Source organism: Arachis ipaensis, chromosome B1 (genome assembly GCF_059453495.1).
Source record: "Arachis ipaensis isolate K30076 ecotype BB chromosome B1, ASM5945349v1, whole genome shotgun sequence".
Taxonomy (NCBI): Eukaryota; Viridiplantae; Streptophyta; class Magnoliopsida; order Fabales; family Fabaceae; genus Arachis; species Arachis ipaensis.
Genome location: NC_142436.1, coordinates 10,857,905 through 10,879,076, shown reverse-complemented (window position 1 = coordinate 10,879,076; position 21,172 = coordinate 10,857,905). Strand labels below are relative to the sequence as shown.

At 31.7% G+C, this 21,172-nt stretch overlaps 1 protein-coding gene across 1 annotated transcript; it reads left to right on the top strand.

The window, feature by feature from the left end:
• The first annotated feature begins 12,385 nt into the window (after positions 1-12,385).
• LOC107624771 (aspartyl protease family protein At5g10770) lies at positions 12,386-18,938 on the top strand. Its single transcript, XM_016327229.2, has 3 exons — positions 12,386-12,758; positions 16,703-17,155; positions 17,729-18,938. The coding sequence occupies exons 1-3, from the start codon at positions 12,578-12,580 to the stop codon at positions 18,553-18,555; spliced, it is 1,461 nt and encodes a 486-aa protein (XP_016182715.1). The 5' UTR covers positions 12,386-12,577; the 3' UTR covers positions 18,556-18,938.
• The last annotated feature ends 2,234 nt before the right edge of the window (positions 18,939-21,172 follow it).

The following is a 21,172-nucleotide window of genomic DNA, read 5'->3' as shown; positions in this document are numbered from 1 at the left end:
CAAACTACCTTTTTAGGACCCTCTGGTTTCTTCGGCCTTCCAACTTTCTTTTTGACATTGTTAACATTAGATTCATCAAGTCTGCCATCGAAAGCCTTACTAGCTGCTGATTTTCCTTTCTTTGTACTAGATGAAGTACATTTTTTAACTGGCATTATGATTCTACACTGCACATTGTTCATATCATAAGGTTAAACATAAAGTTTTCACCAAAAATACTTGTAGAATTGAGGTAACAACATAAACACATCCTGAATTGTAATAATCCACGCTAATTACTTGTAGAAGTTCTTATCTTTATTCTCACCCCCAACAAATAGATATATTTCTTTTAATTGCAGTGTAACCAGCTCATGCATCCCACTCAGCAAGCTAATTGACTATGAAAGCCATGTAACAAAAATAACACCTTTCGACCATTAACACACTACAAATATAACTTAATCATAATTTTCTTGCACCCGTCAGAGTTAATCCATTCTAAAAAGTAAAAAACTCAAAATTAAGAAAATTATTTACTATTGGGGGAAGAAAAGAAAGCTTTCATGTAATGTTGTAACACTTTAACACACAAATAAGAATATTAGTGCTCAAGTCTAATAATCGTTCAAGCCTACGCTAATTTCTGACCCAAATTGCCCAGTAATAGCTACATTGATGTAATCTAAAGCAGCAAGTATGAACTTACCCACAAATAGTGATTACTGCAAGCTAACCAACATGAAAAGCTCGGTTCAAAGATGTAAACACTTCTAAAATACAGAAATTGCACATGCAAAAATAAATTCACATTACAATATATATGTAAATCTTCTCAAGCCATTTTATTCGGATTTTAATTTAAAAAAAAATAAAAAAATCAGAATTTTATACAGAATAATACAAAAATTAGTGGTGTCAGAATAATCCAAACCTCAGCTAAGTCGTCGGCGTGGTTGACGTGGACAAACGGCGGCGAGGAAGATGAGCTTGGAAGGAGAGGAATGCAGCGTTGTGGATGATCGCCGTGATGGAGGAAGGGGTGGCACGGACGAATGGCGGCAGGGAATGACTTCTCGGGTTGTCAACGTGCGCCGCTGAGTTGCTGTTGTGAGTCTCTGGGTTTTGGATGTGGGGCGTCGACGATGAAGGCTGAAGAGGACTGTGGTGCAGACGAACGGCGGCAGGGGATGAATTCTCTGTGTCTTCAGAGTGCCGCTGAATTGCCGTTCTGAGTTTTTGAGTTTTGGATGTAGGGTTTTGTGACTTCTCTGCTTCTATTTTGAATGTGTTTAGTAAATAATTAAATGATTTAAAATTTTAAACAGAATTTTAAAAGTGATGTGTATTTAAATTATAATATATTAATATATTAAATATATTAAATTTGAAACAGAAATTTAAGATTTAAAATTTAAATTTTAGTTTGATTTAATTTGTATTTTAAATATGGATTTAATTTTTAAGACACTAAATCTATTTATAATTTTTAGATGTGTTTGTTTTATTATTTTTTTGAATTATTGTAAGAAAAGGCTGAATGTTGTACTATTTTTAAAGGATACCTAGTTGAATTGTACCACAAAATCATATCCATATAAATATAATGGGAGTGTGTAAGAAAATATATAATGGGTTTGTTTGTTGTTAAAAGGTACATGTTTATACAAGATTATTATTGAAATTTTTATAAAATAACTTCAATTAGTTATAAAACATTTTAAAAGATCAACTAATATTGTGGCGCAGAATGTTTTCTTCTCTTTTCATATATGTGTTGCTTTTCCTCTTCTTGGCATGTCAGGTAAATGCAATTCTCTCTCTCTTTATCCGTCTTACTGTTTTATCTTAGAGAATACCAGTATTGTTAGTTACAAAAAAATGAAGTGTGTAATTATATATAGACTATCACAAGTTAAATAAGATTATCATTAAGAATAAGTACCCTCTTTCAAGAATTGATTATTTTATAGAACAATAAAGAGAGATTAAGATATTTTTTAAAATTGATCTTACATCAGAGTACCGTTAGATCAGGATAAGGGATGAATATATATTTAAGATTACTATTAGAGATATTATGAGTACACTGTACTCTTTTTTAATAATTAAACCGTAAGATTACTGTTTCAAATTGTATCGATTTGAACAATCCGCAATTGAGATATTACCCGCGGAGAGTATCTCAACTTTAGATCAAGTTTAGAATGTTCTACTAAGCTAATTCAGTCAACAAAAGCTAGTAATAAAGGTTTCATAGATGAATTTAATTTGACGGTCAAATTCGTCGTTATCAGTACAATTTTTAGCTTAGGACACGCTCTTACCTCTCACGGTATATCTATTCTTTTCACTTATCTAGTCTAAATCCGTCTTATTATTTTATGATGAGGTGATTCTAAGATATTTATCGAATTTTTCATCACAGGATTTCCGAAAATAATTTTGTGGAGAATCGGGGTGTTACAGTTTTGCCCACATAACCATGCCTTAACCAAGCTAACAAAAAAGAACACACCCTTTGTTTGGATAGTAGAATGTAAAAAGAGTTTTCAAACTCTAAAGGAAAAGCTAACCACAACCCTAATGTTGACCCTTCCTGACCCTCATAGTTTCTTTGAGGTATACTATGATGCCTCTTTAAATAGTTTAGAATGTGTGTTAATGCAAAATAATAGAGCAGTTACCTATGTCTCCTATCAACTTAAACCACATGAGAAGAACTATTCTACCCATGATTTAGTATTAGTTGTTATTTTTGCTCTTAAAAATTAGAGGCATCACTTGTAAAGAGCACAATTTGAAATTTTCTCTGATCACAAAAGCCTTAAATATTTGTTTGACCAAAAAGATTTAAACATAAGACAGAGACGTTAGATAGAATTTTTGAAAAATTATGATTTTAACTTGAACTACTATCCAAGTAAGGCTAATGTGGTGGCAGATGTTTTAAGTTAAAATACCTTAAGTATCGCTCACATGATTATTAAAGAAGATCAATTACTTGAACAATCTCGTATTATGAACCAGGACTTTCAAACACCACCAGGAGAAATAATTTTAGGTGAAATTAGAATTACAAAAAATTTTAAATCCATTATAGCAAAGGCATAGCAAGAGATTATAAATTCTTGGACCTTATAAAAATTGTACAAGAAAAAAGGTTAATAGATTTTTCTCTAAACATCAAAGGATTATAAACTTTTTAGAATAGAGTTGTCTGCCTAACCATCACAATTTGTGAAAACAGATTTTGACTGAGGCATACAAAAAAAAATGTGACAGTCTACTCCGAAATATCCAAGTTAATCCAAGATCTAAAGTCTATATTTTAGTGGCTAGGGATGAAGAAGCATATAGTTAAGTTTGTATCCCAATGTCTCACCTGTCAAAACGTGAAGATTGAACATAAAAAATTTGTAGGAAGTCTACAACCTTTAAAAATATCCAAGTGGAAGTAGGAGAATATATCTATGGATTTTGTGATAGGATTATCCAAAATCTTGGAAAGTTTCGATTCCATGTGGGTAATTGTAGATAGATTAACCAAGTCAATCCATTTCTTACCGATTAAAATAAACTATACCTTGGATAAGTTAGCTCAACTATATATCTAAGAGATAATAAGGTTGTATGGTATTTCATCTACTATAATATTCGACCGAGTTTTTATATTCACTTTGAGATAGGTATTTTTTTAACAAGCTTTTGAAACCCGATTAAATCTAAGCATAGCTTACCATCCTCAAATAGATGGACAAACCAAGACAACCACACAAATCCTAGAGGATATATTACGAGCACGTGTCTTAGATAATAAGGGCGATTGAGTTAAGTATCTACTTCTGATTGAGTTTGCTTACAACAACAGTTAACAAGTCAGTATAGAGATGACTCCATATGAAGCTCTTTATGGGCGAAAATGTCAGTCACCCTTATGTTGGTTTGGTTCAGGAGAAACAAGTTTGATAGTTCTGGAGATAGTTCTTGAGACTACATAGCAAACAAAGAGAATTCAAGAAAGGATTCGAATTGCTCAAAGCCGGCAAAAGAGCCATGTTGACACCCGTAAAAAATCTTTGGAGTTTCAGGAAGGTGAACATCTGTTCCTTAAGGTCATCCCTACTACAAGTATAGGTAAGTCTATCAAAATAAAAAAATTGAGTTTTAGGTACATTAATCCTTTTCAAATTTTTAAAAAAGTTGGTCGAATAACCTATCAAATAAACCTTCTACCTCATTTGTCAAACCTCCACGATGTCTTTCATATGTCACAACTCAAAAATTACTATCCAAATCCAAATCATATTATAGAAATAGGACTTATACAGTTAAAGGAAGACTTTATTCTACTATTACAACTAACTTGAATCATTTGATAGAAGTATCAAAGAATTATGAGAAAAATCTATATCCTTGGTAAATGTGGTCGGGGAAAAGAAAATGCTGAAGAGTATACATGAGAGTTAGAATTAAAGACGCGGTGAGAATATCTCGATCTTTTTGTAAATACATAAAAATTTTGAGGACAAAATTTTTTTAAAGATCAATCCTCATAGAGAGAGGAGACAAGAAAATCATGCCGCAGTAACTTTTTATGCTTTGCACCTTACTATTTGATCACAAGAATGTCCTGAAACTTCTATCATTTCTTTCAGTACTTCATGTATGAACGCCTCACCTTGATAGTTGAATTACCCCTTAATTCTTGCTCAAACAACGTCACCTTCAACCTAAAGTTCTAAGCTAAACTTTGTGCTATGAACCTCTCGCATGTCAATTTCTAGCCTCTCCCTATAAATAGGCCTCTAAGTTCAACTTTCTGTGTACACAAACCTTCTCTACTAGTATACTTCACTCTCTAGTCTCATTTTATCCATCTTTTAGATCAAAAGCTCTCTTTAGAAACCTTAGAAAACCACCACCAAACCAACTTCATACACACTTAGCCATTTGGCAATCCTTCTCTACACTTCAACCTTCCACTTCTCATCACAACAACCACGAATATGGCATTCCCTCACTTTATACAACACCTTAGTTATTCATACAACTATTTTCTTGAGCACCAATAACCAACCATTTACATCCCACACCTCCATTGTTGATTTTGGGGCACACTTCAAATGACTCAAGCAACCACCACCACCTTCACTTTCTTCCATCTTCTTACCCCTATTGCTTTTTTTGTATTGTATCTTTTCTAGTTTGAGAATATATAAATAGTGACTCTAGTGGTATTCATTGAGTTGCCCAAAGCCAAAGTGTTTGAGACCATTGGCTCTGTCCTTGGTTACACTGATGAAGGGCCGCGGGTTTATATGACTGACAAATGGGATGCGCACGTTGGGGTCGCATACAAGCAAGTTCTTTATCAAATTTGTGAAAATTTGTCCGGACTAGACGGCATCGTTCCTACTCACAAGGCTCTTGGACCAACCAACTCACTACTGCACCGCATCATAACTCACATTCTTACCCCCACAGAGTGGCTCTCATAACAGGGTAACCGTATCTGATTGTCTCATAATATTTGCTCTCGTTACTTCATCTTCTATTTCATTTAGTTATCTCATGATTAGACATATGTGGGAGTTTGTAAAGAGTACAAAAAAGGCTAATTTACCTTATGAAATGTTTCTCACATGCATCTTTGAGTACTTTAAGGTAGATTTAACAAATGAGGATGTAGAAAATAAAGTCTCTATGATCAAAGGAGGCGGCGCTGTTAAAAAGGGAAAGAAATCTATGGCTTCGGATGATGATTTTGAAAGCCGGCCAGAATCCTCAAAGGCGACCGATTTCCTCAGAGACATTCTCACAGAATTCTCAAACATGTCCGATCTCATGGTTCAATTTCATAAGTCTGCACGCAAACTTGCATATGAAAATGAGTCGGCCTGGAAGAAATGCCAAGAAAGGGTCGGTCTAATGCTAGAAAGCCTGGATGATGAAGTGGGTAGTGAAGCAGGGGCCGAGGGATCTGACTTTAATCTCTCTGATGATAAAACTTATGTTTACTGTTTGATATTGGCACACTTAGGCTCAATTTGGTACTTTGTTTTGGCTTGTTTCTGTTGGAACAATAACTCTGTGATACTTTGTAGACATTTTTGGGTTATATTTTGCATATTATGTTTCCATGTTAAAATCTTCTTGCAAGTGCCCCTTTGATGACAAAAGGGAGAGAAAGTGCTGAAAATTAAAATGAAAAACAGGGGATGAACAGGGATTTGAAATGAAAAACAGGGGATGAACAGGGATGAAATTTTCCTTTGAAAATTCATGATCACCCTTGTTAAAAGAATACATGATTGATAATATTTGATGCATGTTGATAATATTTGATTTGTTTCACTGTGATTACTGCTGCTGGAAATGCATTTGGTTTATGATGTTTAGAAATGCATTTGTGTTGATGAATGCCTAGTTGTTGAGTTATCTTGATAAATATGCATGCCTCTATTGAAATAAGAATTTTCTGATTCATCTTGGTAAACATGCTGACTTGATAACTTATTCATCTTTTTGACAGTTCCTTTAAACTATGTAAAATATAACAGCTGCCATGTTTGATGTGATCATGTGTGTTTCAAAAATATTTTCCTTACCACAATAATATTGCTCTGATATCTTGACTGAAAAATATTTAAAAATCTTTTGAACATCATTTTTTTGTACTCAATTGATGTGTGTAAAGTTTGAGCAGAAAATCAATTTATGATAACAAATAAGTTTTGATTATCAATTCAAATCTGCTCATAAATCAAGCATTTAGCATCATGTAATGAATATGCTAAATAACATTGTTACTTGAAGCTTGATTAAAACTGTTACAGGTTAGTGCTTCCCTTGATTAGAATGGCATATATTAAGGGGGAGTCTTGTGACAATTTGAAAGGGGGAGAAAAACAAATCTTCAAAGGAAGTACTCTATACTCTAATTTTTAAATTTCTTTCCATTTCAATTTAAATAATGTTTGTCATCAAGGGGGAGATTGATGAGTTTGAAAAACTCTGTTTCTAATTTAGTGATGATCAAACATTATTAATGTGATTAATTGCAAGATTATTATTTTGATTTTGATTTTTATATGTTGATTTAAATATTTTTGCAATGCAGATTTTAGTGTTGGGCCGAAAAACATTAGCTAGCCCAATTCATATACTCAGCCTTGGAATTGAATTTATATGGCTGAATTAATGGTTATGTTAGTTGGGCCAGTATTGATGAATTAAGCCCAATTGATCTTATCATTAGCTTTGATATAAATAATCAAAGAAGTGTGGCTGAAATATTTTGAATGGGCCAGATTCAATTCACACTATCATTAGCCCAACTCAAAATCTTGGTTGGATACTCCAATGCTTGATCCGAAAATATTTCATCAGAAAAGCAAATGTTGATATTTGCCTATGCCTTCCAACGAATCTCAACTCTAACCATGTGATGTATTTTAAATTCATTCAATTATCATTTATTGCATAGGAACTATGAGAGAGAAATTGACAAATTAATTTGATGGTGATTAGCAATGCTACACACTACTCCACCTAAGGGAAGTAAAAGCAACTCACATTAATTATTTTACTCAAACTCACTTGATTGCTTTTCTTCATACCTCTTTCTCTCTCATCTCTTTCCTTCTCTTCGGTCCTTACACAGCAAACCATGGAGACTTTGAGCTATCAAAAAGAAGGAAAGGCAAGCTACAAGACCATCTCAATGATGGCAAGAAAACATAAAATTTGTAGTGGCTGAGATTCTTATCACTTGTAGTAAGATTCTGTGATAAGATCTTGGCTTCTTCATACCAAAAATAGTTGAAGGAAGATCTCGGCCATCAGAGGAGAAGATCTTGGAGGAGATGGCTTGTCACTACTTTTGAGTTCACTCATCACAGAAGGTAGCTAGGGTGGCTACGTGAGGAAGGAAGCAAAAGTGGAGCAGAAGAAGTCATCATCATCATGAAGTATCAAGGGCCAGAAATCCATCTTGGAGAGCAAGCCAAGGATGGAGCGCTCAGATTAATGAAGAGTGATGACCAAGGAAGGACTAGAGGTAATTGCATGGATTATCTCTTCTCTCTCTCTGGCCGAACCGGTTTTGTTACTTGGAGAAGAAGAAGTTGGCTAGGTTTTTGGTTTCAACCTTGGAGGCTTCTCCCTATAAGTAAGGGTGAACAGTCAGGGTTTGATTCAAGGAAAAAATGTGAGAGTGCAAGGCACAGAGTTCTCAGAGCTACCTGAGCTAACAGATTTCTCTTCTCCTTCAATGTATTATGTTTTGTAATTTTCTGTTTAATTTTGTCATGTCTTGAGTCTCATGGAAAAAGGCAAATAGTGAGGTTTGTATGAAAAAGCCATAGAGCAGAAAAAGACAAAGAGTGCAAAATTAAAAGAAAAAAAAGCCATAGATGTCCTTAGAGTTCCTTTGTTCATCTATGTTGTGTTTCATGATTCTGTGGGAATCTCCTTGTAAGTTGGGTTAGCACTTTACAGATTGTAATCAGGAAGATTATAGTGAAATTCCATCATTTTTGTGATGGAGACTGGATGTAGGCTGCACTGCACTTAACAACTGAACCAGGATATATCTGGGTGTAATTTTCTCTCTTCTCTACTCCATTTCTATTTCTACTGCACAAGAGCAAAAATAAAAAATATCTCGTATCAGGAGACGAGACAAAAAGAAAAGTCTCGTGGCTAGGGACGAGACAAAAGAAAAAGTCTCGTGGATAGTCACGAGATAAAAAGACAAGAATTTTCCAAAATTGGTTTCAAAGGTCAGCAAGTATTATCAAGCAAAAAGGGGGCTAAGATTCAACCCCCCTTCCCTTAGCCACTGATAACCATCAAGTTAAGTTTGTATCCCAATGTCTCACCTGTCAAAACGTGAAGATAGAATATAAAAATTTTGTAGGAAGTCTACAACCTTTAAAAATATCCAAGTGGAAGTAGGAGAATATATCTATGGATTTTGTGATAGGATTACCCAAAACCTTGGAAAGTTTCAATTCCATGTGGGTAATTGTAGATAGATTAACCAAGTCAATCCATTTCTTACCGATTAAAATAAACTATACCTTGGATAAGTTAGCTCAACTATATATCTAAGAGATAGTAAGGTTGCATGGTATTCCATCTGCTATAATATTCGGCCGAGTTTCTATATTTACTTCGAGATAGGTATCTTTTCAACAAGCTTTTGAAACCCAATTAAATCTAAGCACAGCTTACCATCCTCAAATAAATGGACAAACCAAGACAACCATACAAATTCTAGAGGATATATTACAAGCACGTGTCTTAGATAATAAGGGCGATTGGGTTAAGTATCTACTTCTGATTGAATTTGCTTACAACAACAGTTAACAAGCCAGTATAGAGATGACTCCATATAAAGTTTTTTATGGGCAAAAATGTCAGTCACCCTTATGTTGGTTTGGTTCAAGAGAAACAAGTTTGATAGTTCTGGAGATAGTTCTTGAGACTACATAGCAAACAAAGAGAATTCAAGAAAGGATTTGAATTACTCAAAGCCGGCAAAAGAGCCATGTTGACACCCGTAAGAAACCTTTGGAGAGTTTCAGGAAGGTGAACATGTGTTCCTTAAGGTCATCCCTACTACAAGCATAGGTAAGTCTATCAAAATAAAAAATAAAAAGAGTTTTAGGTACTTTAATCCTTTTCAAATTTTTAAAAGAGTTGGTCCAATAGCCTATCAAATAAACCTTCTACCTCATTTGTCAAACCTCCACGATCTTTCATATGTCACAACTAAAAAAATACTATCCAAATCCAAATCATATTATAGAAATAGGACTTGTACAGTTAAAGGAAGATTTTATTCTACTATTACAACTAACTCGAATCATTTTATAGAAGTGCCAAAGAATTACGAGAAAAATCTGTATCCTTAGTTAATATGGTCGGGGAAAAGAAAATGCAGAAGAGTATACATGAGAGTTAGAATCAAAGATGCGGTGAGAATATCTCAATCTTTTTGCAAATACATAAAAATTTCGAGGACAAATTTTTTTTAAGGATCAATCCTCATAGAGAGAGGAGACAAGAAAATTATGCTGCAGTAACTTTTTATGCTTTGCACCCTACTATTCGATCACAAGAATGTCCTGAAACTTCTACCATTTCTTTCAGTACTTCATGTATGAACGCCTCATCTTGATAGTTGAATTACCCCTCACTTCTTGCTCAAACAATGTCACCTTCAACTTAAAGTTCTAAGCTAAACTTTGTGCTATCAACCTCTCTTGCATGTCAATTTCTAGCCTCTCCCTATAAATAGGCCTCTAAGTTCAACTTTTTGTGTACACAAACCTTCTCTACTTCACTCGCTAGTCTCATTTTATCCATCTTTTAGATCAAAAGCTCTCTTTAGGAACCTTAGAAAATCACCACAAAACCAACTTCATACATACTTAGCCACTTGGCAATCCTTCTCTACACTTCAACCTTTCACTTCTCATCACAACAACCACGAATAGCATGCCCTCACTTTATACAACACCTTAGTTATCCATACAACTATTTTTTTTTAAGCATCAATGACCAACCATTTACATCCCACACCTCCATTGTTGATTTTAGGGCACACTTCAAATGACCCAAGCAACCACCACCACCTTCACTTTCTTCCATCTTCTTACCCTTATTGCTTGTTTTTGTATTGTATCTTTTCTAGCTTGAGATTATATAAATAGTGACTCTAGTGGTATTTATTGAGTTGCCCAAAGTCAAAGTGTTTGCAGTAGATCTCGCCACCGGAAACATGTACATAGCAGGAATACCTCACATTCGTTTTTACTATATGTCACTCCAATCCTTCCAAGAATCTTTGTTGAGTCCTCTTTTTAATCCCAATGCACCATATGACTTTCTTCTTACTAATCTACATACAAATTCACCTCCTCTCACCAACACCCACATCACATTATTCTTTCTTGACTCATGACTCATCTCACCAACTCTCCACACCAACTCACATATCATCCTTTGGATCAAACTCATACCTAGGACCACTTGGAGAGGCTCTTGTTCCATTTGTTCAAGGAGCTTTTCCAACAAGTTCTGGAGAGGACGCTTCAGAAGCCTCATTCGTACCACCCATTAGCACCAACCAAAAGCCTTCTTAAGATTTTTATGAATTCACTCTGGTTGTTTAAGTATTTTAAGTATTTTTAACTTTTGTTGTAATGTTTGCACCTAAGATCATTATTTTATGTATGTATGCTTTTATGAATTACAAGTTCACCTCTTTTTCTTATGTATTTTTCTTACGACGGACTTAATTATAAGGAGGTCAATATGATACCATTAACTGAGCTTAACATCCTACTTGGCTTAGAATTTTAAGTGCTTTGCAATCAGGGGCGTTACATAATTGGAACTCTAATTTCCTTCTTATCCCTAATTCTAAAGATTTCTATCATATTCCTTCTTATTTCTATCTAATTCTCTCTATCTTTTGATACAATATCATATGGTGCTTTCGTTGAATACCATGCCGGACCGGGTGATGGTTCATATTCAAGCCACATTCCTTGGCATGATGATCTTCCAATGTTCGATGATGAGAACAGCTATTGGTGGATCCTTTGTGCTTGGAAGCTGTAGAATGCTAGAAGAACCTCGAAGGCTCAATATTTTCGGGAGGTCTCCGGGGGATTGATTGGTCGCGATCTGACGTGGTTCCGGCTCTGACAACAACATAATTCGATGGCAAATTATCCAACCTTCGAGATAACATTCCTGCATCGTTGCCAACCAAATTTTCAACTAGTGTCACCAGAAATTGCTCAAACAACATTTTATATTTGAAAATTAATTTAAAAGAAACAATATCAGAATTCATATATCAACCACACAATAATTTAATAATAGTAAGGCATAAATTTAAAGCTTTAATTTGACATATTTTAACCACAATAGATTCAATACTTCCGGAAACAAATGATTATAATTAAGTTTCAATAATTACGAGATGATAAAATTACAAACAAATATAGTGATAGAAATACTGTACAAAGTACAAACTGAAAGAAATTGGCAATGGTTTAAATTTGTGATGACGAACAGAAAAGATCTAAAAATATATCACAATAAATGATAGAAAGAAAAATTACGAATTTCACTATCAGTATCACTGAACTCATGAACGACCGTCAGAAATAATACAATATTGTATCTTATTTGTTATTGACTTATTAATTATATTCTTAATAATGAATAATTCAGTTAAAAATATTCAACTAATAAGTACTCTCTTCCTTCATTAACTTTTTTTTGGTTGAATATCTTTCTTCATTATTAATTTAATGTTAGTTATACATAACAATCCAAAAAAAAAAGCTTCAATAATATTATACTATTGTTAGTTACATATAATGATGACGTGTAAGAATCGATAATGAATTGGATCCCCACCTATGGAAATGAATAGCCTATAAAAGCCAACGAACCAGACACATTATCGAAGTGTGCATTTTAGCTTGCTTCCTTAGAACACCAAAATTGGCACGCAGGCTTATTAGCTTACTATTATTATCCTTTCAGGAAAAAAAAAAAGGAAAAGGAAATGTCTTATTTATCCTTAGCTACTTCTTCTCTTCTATGTGTTCTCTTATTTTTCTTGTGCTCCTTGGAAAAGGGTTTCGCTCTCCAAAGAAGTAACAAGGACATTGATGATGATCATAGTCACCATGTTCGTCTCAGCTCTCTTTTGCCATCACCTACTTGCAGCTCCTCTTCTGTCAAAGGTCAACCCCAATAATTAATATTCTTCCATGTTTAATTATTATAAGCATATTGATTATCATCATATCATTATTGGAGTATTCCACTTTAACATACTTGCTGATATACATTCTTGCATACTTATGTATGTTTATATATCTATCTAGATAAAAATAACAGAAATGTTAGTTTTTTTTTTTACTTTTAATTTTTAGTTAATTTTTTAAAGAATTTATTATTATTTAATTAATTTAAATACCCACTTTTATGTATTAGTTATTCATAAAATAAATTAAAAAAATTATTTGTTTTTTATTTTTTTTTTCTTCTGTGAACGTGAAGACCGAATAAAAAATAATTTTTAAAAGATATCTAATTATACTATAACAATAATTCTGTGACGTGTTCTTTTTTCTTTTTTTAAAAAAAAAAAGGAAAAAGAAAAAAAAAAAGCTAGCCTCCCTCTAAACTCAGCATCACTTAATAAGGATGAGATACATGATGCAGAAATAAATAAATTAATGAGCCTAAAATAAATAGGTATTTTTTTTTATAGCAAAACAAAGAACATTATATATGTCACTTTATATATATTATTTTTAGTATTAAATAATTAAAAAGAAGTATAAGAAAATAAAAAATTATCTTTTATACTATAAAAAAACATACACTTAATAGTTGTTTTTAGCTTTAGTATTTGGGAACCCTTTTTTGTTAGATAAAAGGCCAGAAAAAGATGGGGGTTAGAGAAACGGGGTTCATATATATATAAGACACACTTTTTTCATAAAATAAAATACAATATTAATAATAAATTTTAAACTCTAAATTCTAGATATCACAAAATATTGCATGTCTATATTCAACTATTGAATTAATAATTTATACAAATATGTAAAATTATTGGAAATTTTTTAATTGTCTAAATAATTATTAACAAAACCGTTTGCCACAACAGAGAATCCTTTATGAAAATGGTTATCCGGAAATTCGGAAAAGATAGAGAGACGAAGGAGCAAATAAATCAATCAAGTTATTGTAGTGCTCTCTTTTATTTTATGGGTTCCCATCATCATTATCCCAATGAATATTCATATGGAGCCCACGATCACATGTGAAAAAAGGAAACAATCACTCATATATATTTCCTAATTTAATCACTTATTTATAATTTGTTTAAAAAATGGTATAAAATATTAAAATATAAGATCAATTAAGTATCCGAATTGCATTTTTTTTTTCCTCACCGAATAAATTAAACAAGTTGCATATATTTGCATATATCCTGCAACTAAACAAGATTAGAAAAAGAGGGGGAAAAGTCGTTTCTTAATAATTCACCACAATTATGATTCAATGATAATTTACACACTAAAAAGATTCACGTGTTATTATTTAACAATAATATTTAAAAAATAATAAAAATTAGTCCAAACAGTTCAAAAATATTTTATTTAATATTTATTAATTATTTTTAAAATAATTATATAATTTTAAATGTAATATATATATATATATATATATATATATACACACAATTATAAATGTTATTTAATTATGTTTTATCATATCATTTATAAAATGTTGACGGTATAATTGGTCTCACAAATTCTAAACATTATAATTAATGTATATAACTAATTCCTAACGTTATTAATGAGAATTAGACTTCATCATTATCTATTGCACGTAAATTGGATTAAATATTTTTTCTTTCCTTATAAATTTTTTAATTTAATTTATTAACATGGGTCAGCGACGACGGCTAGTATTTGGACTTATGACTGTGAGACTCTATTAACCTTTTGTTTTTTTTTATTTTATTTATTTTATTTTTTACCAATAATCAAAGAGCTTTGAAAATCATGACTGCATGTTCAACTAGTTGACGCGTTTTATTTTTGTATTTTTACGAAAAAATAATCTTCGAAGAAAACATTATTCATTCACGTTTGGCGTTTCGCCTAACCAATCCAAAATAAGCTAAAAAACAATTTTAAAAAAAAAGGTTAAAAAACAAGTGGCAAATATAGTATGATATTTCGAAGAGGACACTTTCGTACCCAAGCCAATCATTTCTTGTATGAAACTTTTTCTACATATATAAAGTCGAAGATAGACATACTCGTTCATACTTTCATTAGAAAAAAATATATATAGGACAAATTTTAGAGGAAAAGATCTTGAAATGAAAGGTGGAATATTATCAAGACAAGTTTGTCCAACATCAAAGAAAGAAGAAAACTAAAATGTTTGGTCACTATTTTTTTAGTATTTTTTATGAGCAACGTGTCGATTAAAACGTTGTTGGATATATATGTTCAACAAAAATGTCGTGTACACTACAAAATAAACACAACGCAATCTCATTGTTATTTTGTACATGTCTTGATAAGGATTTTTTTTTTTTATCATTTAAAGAAAATTAGGTGAAACTTTGCTATCTTAAATTATCATTCTATTTTTTTATTTATTTTACAATATATATTCCATTTATAATATCTATTTAGTATTATTATTATTTTTAATTTCTTCTAAATTTATCTGTGATAATAATGACATAATAATGTAATTTTAAGAAAAAGATAAATATAATATTAGTTATATTATTATTACTTGAAATTTGTTTTTTTGTACGAGGATAATTTTGTCTATTTACAAAAATATTTTTACTATTATCAATATTTTTTTTTCTTAATTCATATATATTTTAAATTTTGAGACGGATCTTACGGAGTATGAAATAGATGGAGTAAATAAATAAAAAATTAAATTTTTTTTAGTGTATTCATTAATCATTGAAATTGAAAGACCTCACTTCCCTACTATATGTGGGAGGCTGTGAGTGTGGTTTTATCAAAAAAATAATAATAATAAATTGAATATCCAGATAGCAAGTGACTGAAGTGAGGTTTATCCAAACGTCACATTATTATTGGGTAACATTAAATATAAAGAGAACTATGATTGGCTAATAAAGAGTTGTTTGGAAAGAAAGGGTTTATGCTACGATTAAAATCATGAGCAAGAATAAAACTAATATTAAATATCAAATACTTCTACTTTATTGAAATAATAAATCATGCAAAAAATTAAAAGAAATTACTATCATTAAACATTTGAATTATGAATTTCAATATACAAGTGATTCTCATTAAAAATAAAAAATATTACATGCACTACTTTTGTGTCTATGTCTCTACTTGTGTTTTTTTTTTTTTTTTTGACATTAAAAATAATTGATAAAAAATAAAAAAGATATTTATTTTATATATACTATTAAAAAAGTGTATACAATAAATCTTGCAATATTATTTCTTTGCCTAAGCAAGAATTATTATTATTATTATTATTATTATTATTATTATTATTATTATTATTATTATTATTATTATTATTATTATTATATGTTAGATAATTCCATCTAAATTATGAGTTAACCTTTTGTATGCCATTCTCAAATTAAAGAGGAAGAAAATATATACGACATTACAATGAAGTTCGTTTTATTATTCGTCTTAAAATAAATATTTAACCATAGATGATTGGAGTTAATTATGATATATTAATAACATAAAAAATTCTATACTGTTCTCTAATCCGATTTTTATATTTGCACAACTATTTAAATAATACTACTTGTTTAAGTATATAATCCCTTCTTTTCAAAATAAATGTCTCTTTTTAGTTTTATTTAATTTTTATCAAATTAACTATCATTGTCATATTTCAATAACTCATTAATTAATTTATACTTATTATAGGATTTAAGTATTTATTGAAAGAAAAATATTAATAGAGATCATAATTATTGAGAGAGAAAATATGTTGTAATTAATAAATTATGTTCTCCATTTTTCTTCAAATTTTTAGATTTTCAAATAAAAATTAATAATTTTCTTAATAACTATGTATAACTAATATTTTAGGTCTGATTTTGACAAAATTAATTGAATAAATAATCCAGGTTCTAACAAAATGAAGACAACATTGGATGTGGTACACAAACATGGGCCATGCTCCAAACTAAACAAAGCAAATAAGGGCCCAACATCACACAGTGACATTCTGAATGTAGACCAAGAAAGGGTCAAATACATTAACTCCAAGATATCCAAGAACATGTTGGGCAATGATGATGAACTTGGATTGAAGCAATTAGATTCTGCCACTTTACCTGCCAAATCTGGAAGCCTTATTGGGTCAGGAAACTACTTTGTTGTAGTGGGTCTTGGGACACCAAAAAAGGAATTGTCTCTTATATTTGACACTGGAAGTGATCTCACTTGGACTCAGTGTCAGCCTTGTGCTAAATCATGCTACAAGCAACAAGATGACATTTTTGATCCATCAAAGTCTTCAACATATTCCAATATTACATGCACTTCTTCACTTTGTACTCAGCTTTCTACAGCCACAGGTAAAAAATATTTTTACATTTTCTTTTTCTTAATCTTAACATAAATCATGCATGTTGTGGCTAAAATTTTTACGTATAGGGTAATTTTAGCATGAAACACGGGAATATTTGATCATTTTAGTATTTTACACTATTACGACAGTAATACAAAATGTCAATATTTTATAATAAAAATATTATTTTAATTATAAAAAGATAAAATGATAATGAGATTTTGTAAAAATTCACAACAAAGTATAATACATAGAGGAAGTATAAAGAATTAATGGAATATCTGTATAATATGTACAAATGAGGTTTAGAGATGTCCAATTCAGTATTAGAGATATAACCATTAGTGTTACTTTTTTTCTATCAGCTTAAGCTTTTGGGATGAGTAGTTTCATGATATGAAATGTTTATTATTCCTAGTATCCAGATGGTTATACTGGATAGTATGAGAAATGTTTATTTTTTAACTCATAGCCCATTATACACATTATACAAATATTCCATTCACTTCCTAATGAGATTCTAATACATATTTTAGGTCATCTTTTATTTTTAACATAATTTTGGTTTACTATAAATTAGGAAATGACCCAGGATGTGCTTCAACATCAAAGGCTTGTGTATATGGCATCCAGTACGGTGACTCATCCTTCTCTGTTGGCTTTTTCAGCCATGAGCGGCTGACGGTGACCGGCACCGACTACGTGGACGGCTTCCTTTTTGGTTGTGGCCAAAACAACCAAGGCCTCTTCGGCGGCTCGGCCGGCTTATTAGGCCTCGGCCGCCACCCTATTTCCTTTGTCCAACAAACCGCCGCAAAATATCACAAAATATTCTCCTATTGTCTTCCTTCCACCGCAAGCAATGTAGGTTACCTTGCCTTTGGTGCTTCTACAACTTCTAGTTATGTCAAATACACTCCCTTTTCGACCAACCCGGCCGGCGCTTCCTTTTACGGCCTAGACATCACCGGCATAAGTGTTGGGGGCACCAAGCTCCCTGTTTCCTCCTCCACATTCTCCACCGGCGGCACGATTATAGACTCCGGAACGGTGATCACCCGGCTTCCACCAACGGCCTATACCGCCTTAAGGTCAGCATTCCGACAAGGTATGGCGAGGTACCCCATGGCGAGCAGTCTGTCCATATTGGACACATGCTATGACTTGAGTGCGTATAAAACGGTAATTTTCCCAAAGATAATATTTGAATTCGCCGGTGGTGCCACGGTGGATCTCGCGGCGGGGACATTTTATGTTGCTAGTGTGAAACAAGTGTGCTTGGGTTTTGCACCCAATGGGGATGATAGTGATGTTACAATATTTGGAAATGTGCAACAAAAGACACTACAAGTAGTGTATGATGTTAATGGTGGCAAGGTAGGGTTTGGTGCTGGTGGATGCAAGTGATTTTACATCATATAGTTTAGCTACGGGCATTTAAGGGAGAAAGGAAAGGAATCCCAATTGCTCAAGGCATTTTTTATGATTGCTATTATTATAACAATTACGATAGGTAGAAATGAAAGGGGAAATAAAAAACAAAATAGGTAAAGTTTCAAGGTTTGGGGAAAAAATAATGAAAACATGTGTAGTGGTTGAAAAATATTAATGGGCAAATTAAAGTGTAACTGTAACATATGAATTGAAGTGGTTATCATGGCTCATGAATCATGATATATATATATGATTGTTTGCAACTGTAAGATAATTGAGTAAGCAAATGTGAAGCAAAATGTAAATTTCAGTAATGGATTGTTGAATAAATCGAATGCATATGAACTTCTAGCTTACTTTGATTTATCTAGTTTATTGTTCTAGTTTGAAGATCATATGTGTGCCTCTCCCAAAGGAAAAACATAATAACTTGTTAGATTAATAAAAAAGTACAAATAACAAAAAAAATTGAATGAAAATAATATTAATTCTAATATATTTTGATATGAAGATCAATAATAGCTAGCAAGTGGACGAATAAAATAATTTTTTAATCTTATTTTTAATTTCAAGAAAAATAGTTATCTCATAAAATAATACAACATTAAATATAATAAGTATATAGATTTTAAAAAGTACAATTAGCAAATAAAACATGTATGATTCTACTGAAGACCAGCCTACTCTGTTTTGGATTTGTTAACTTGTTCGCATGGTATCTAAAACACAGGGTATTGGCATCCATGGCTGCCACTGAATCCAAGAGCAGCCTTTCTTCAACTCCCAATTGAAACCCTTTTTCATAGCCATCCCTGATAAGACCAAACTACCAATAAACAATCCAAGTTCTTTGAAGCCACGATTGAGGCAGTAAAGGTGCTAATGGAGAAGAGAAATTAGATGTTAGATAAAGACAGTGAGAGAGATATATGTCGAATTTGAAGTGGGTGATAAGATGTTCTTAAAAATCTAGCCATACCAATTGAAATTCTTGGCTAAGTGAAGCAACTAGAAGCTTAGTGCTATATATTGGCAAGGTAGTTTATAAATTACTACTAACTGGAAGGGTCACAGGTACACCCTATCTTTCATGTTTCACTGATGGAGAAAAGTTTCAAATCAACCACAACATCCCAACCATTACCAACAAATTTGAGTATGGAGCATGAAAGCATCAAAGAAGTGAGGATGAATAATTCTCGACAAATTGAAGTTCTGGTGCAGTGGAAGGATCTCTCAAAATTTGAAGTCTTATGGGAAGCATCAGCTCAGATTCAGGAAGTGTTTCCCTCTTTAAGTATACATCAGCTACTAAGATGAGTTATTAATATAAAAATATTAAAATATAAATACACATTGAAAATCAGGTAAATAACGTATATATATATTTATACATAAATATATAATGACTAATTTTGATAACTGATTTTAATGTATAAATAACATTTTTATTATTACATATATTAAAACCATAGAAGCTTCTAATTTAGACCCTAAGAGAAAAAGAATTCTCAAACTACCTATTATTAGGTAAAGAAATAGAGTTAATGATAAAAAGAGAAGTGATAATGAAAATATTTTTTTAACTATCTACCTGACACAGGGGTTGAGGAGCCTGAATAGAGGAGATAGGATAAAAGTGTTCATAGATCAGATCATACTCATAAATTTGCGTTATTTATAGATCTGATCATACTCATAATTATTTATCTGTATCTGATTCATAATTTGTAGATATAATCTAATTCATAAGATGATCAGATCTGATCAGCAATAATCAAATCGAATTGTTAATATCATATCTATATTTACGAATCCAATTAAATAATAAACAAATAAATAATATATATTGTATTTATATTTTATTTTAATTAATAATTATTATTTATATATGTTGTATTATTTTAATTTTTTTATTTAACAAAAATTTTAATAATATTTTAAGAATAAACATATTTAAAAAAATAAAAAAAAATTTGTTAGACTAAAAAATAAAGTTTTGTTGACTTTTTTTATAGCAATAAGTTTTATTAATGTAATTTTTATTTTCCAAATATATACGATACCCAATGTATAACTCAAATCAGATGCAAGCATAAAAATTATAGATATTTAATCCAATATGATTCAATAAGTTTAATGCGGATATATAAAGCAAGATATGAAAAAAAAAAGGGTAAAAAACACAAATAAACCATGGGAGGAAAGTTGTTACATGAACAAGCCAAATTGAAGATTGATTCACGAATGAGCCAAAGCATACTTATATGTAATTCGAACCTATTTGGTTCGAACTACAAACACATAATTCGAACCTAATTGGTTCGAATTACTCATGATTAAGTGCCACCACAAATTCGAACCTAATTGGTTCGAATTACGAACAATTAGGTTATATAAGGAGTTCAAATCAAGCAAATTCGAACCACTTCTCATTTTTCATACCCCACCAAATCCCAGAGAAAACGACCCAGATTTGATCCGAGAAATAGTAGAACCGAAGACTCAGCTGATGGGGGACGATCCTGCAAGGCTGTACCGGTTGGACGGGGTTGCTCATATAGCCGGGGTCATCAACGACGAGGTTAGT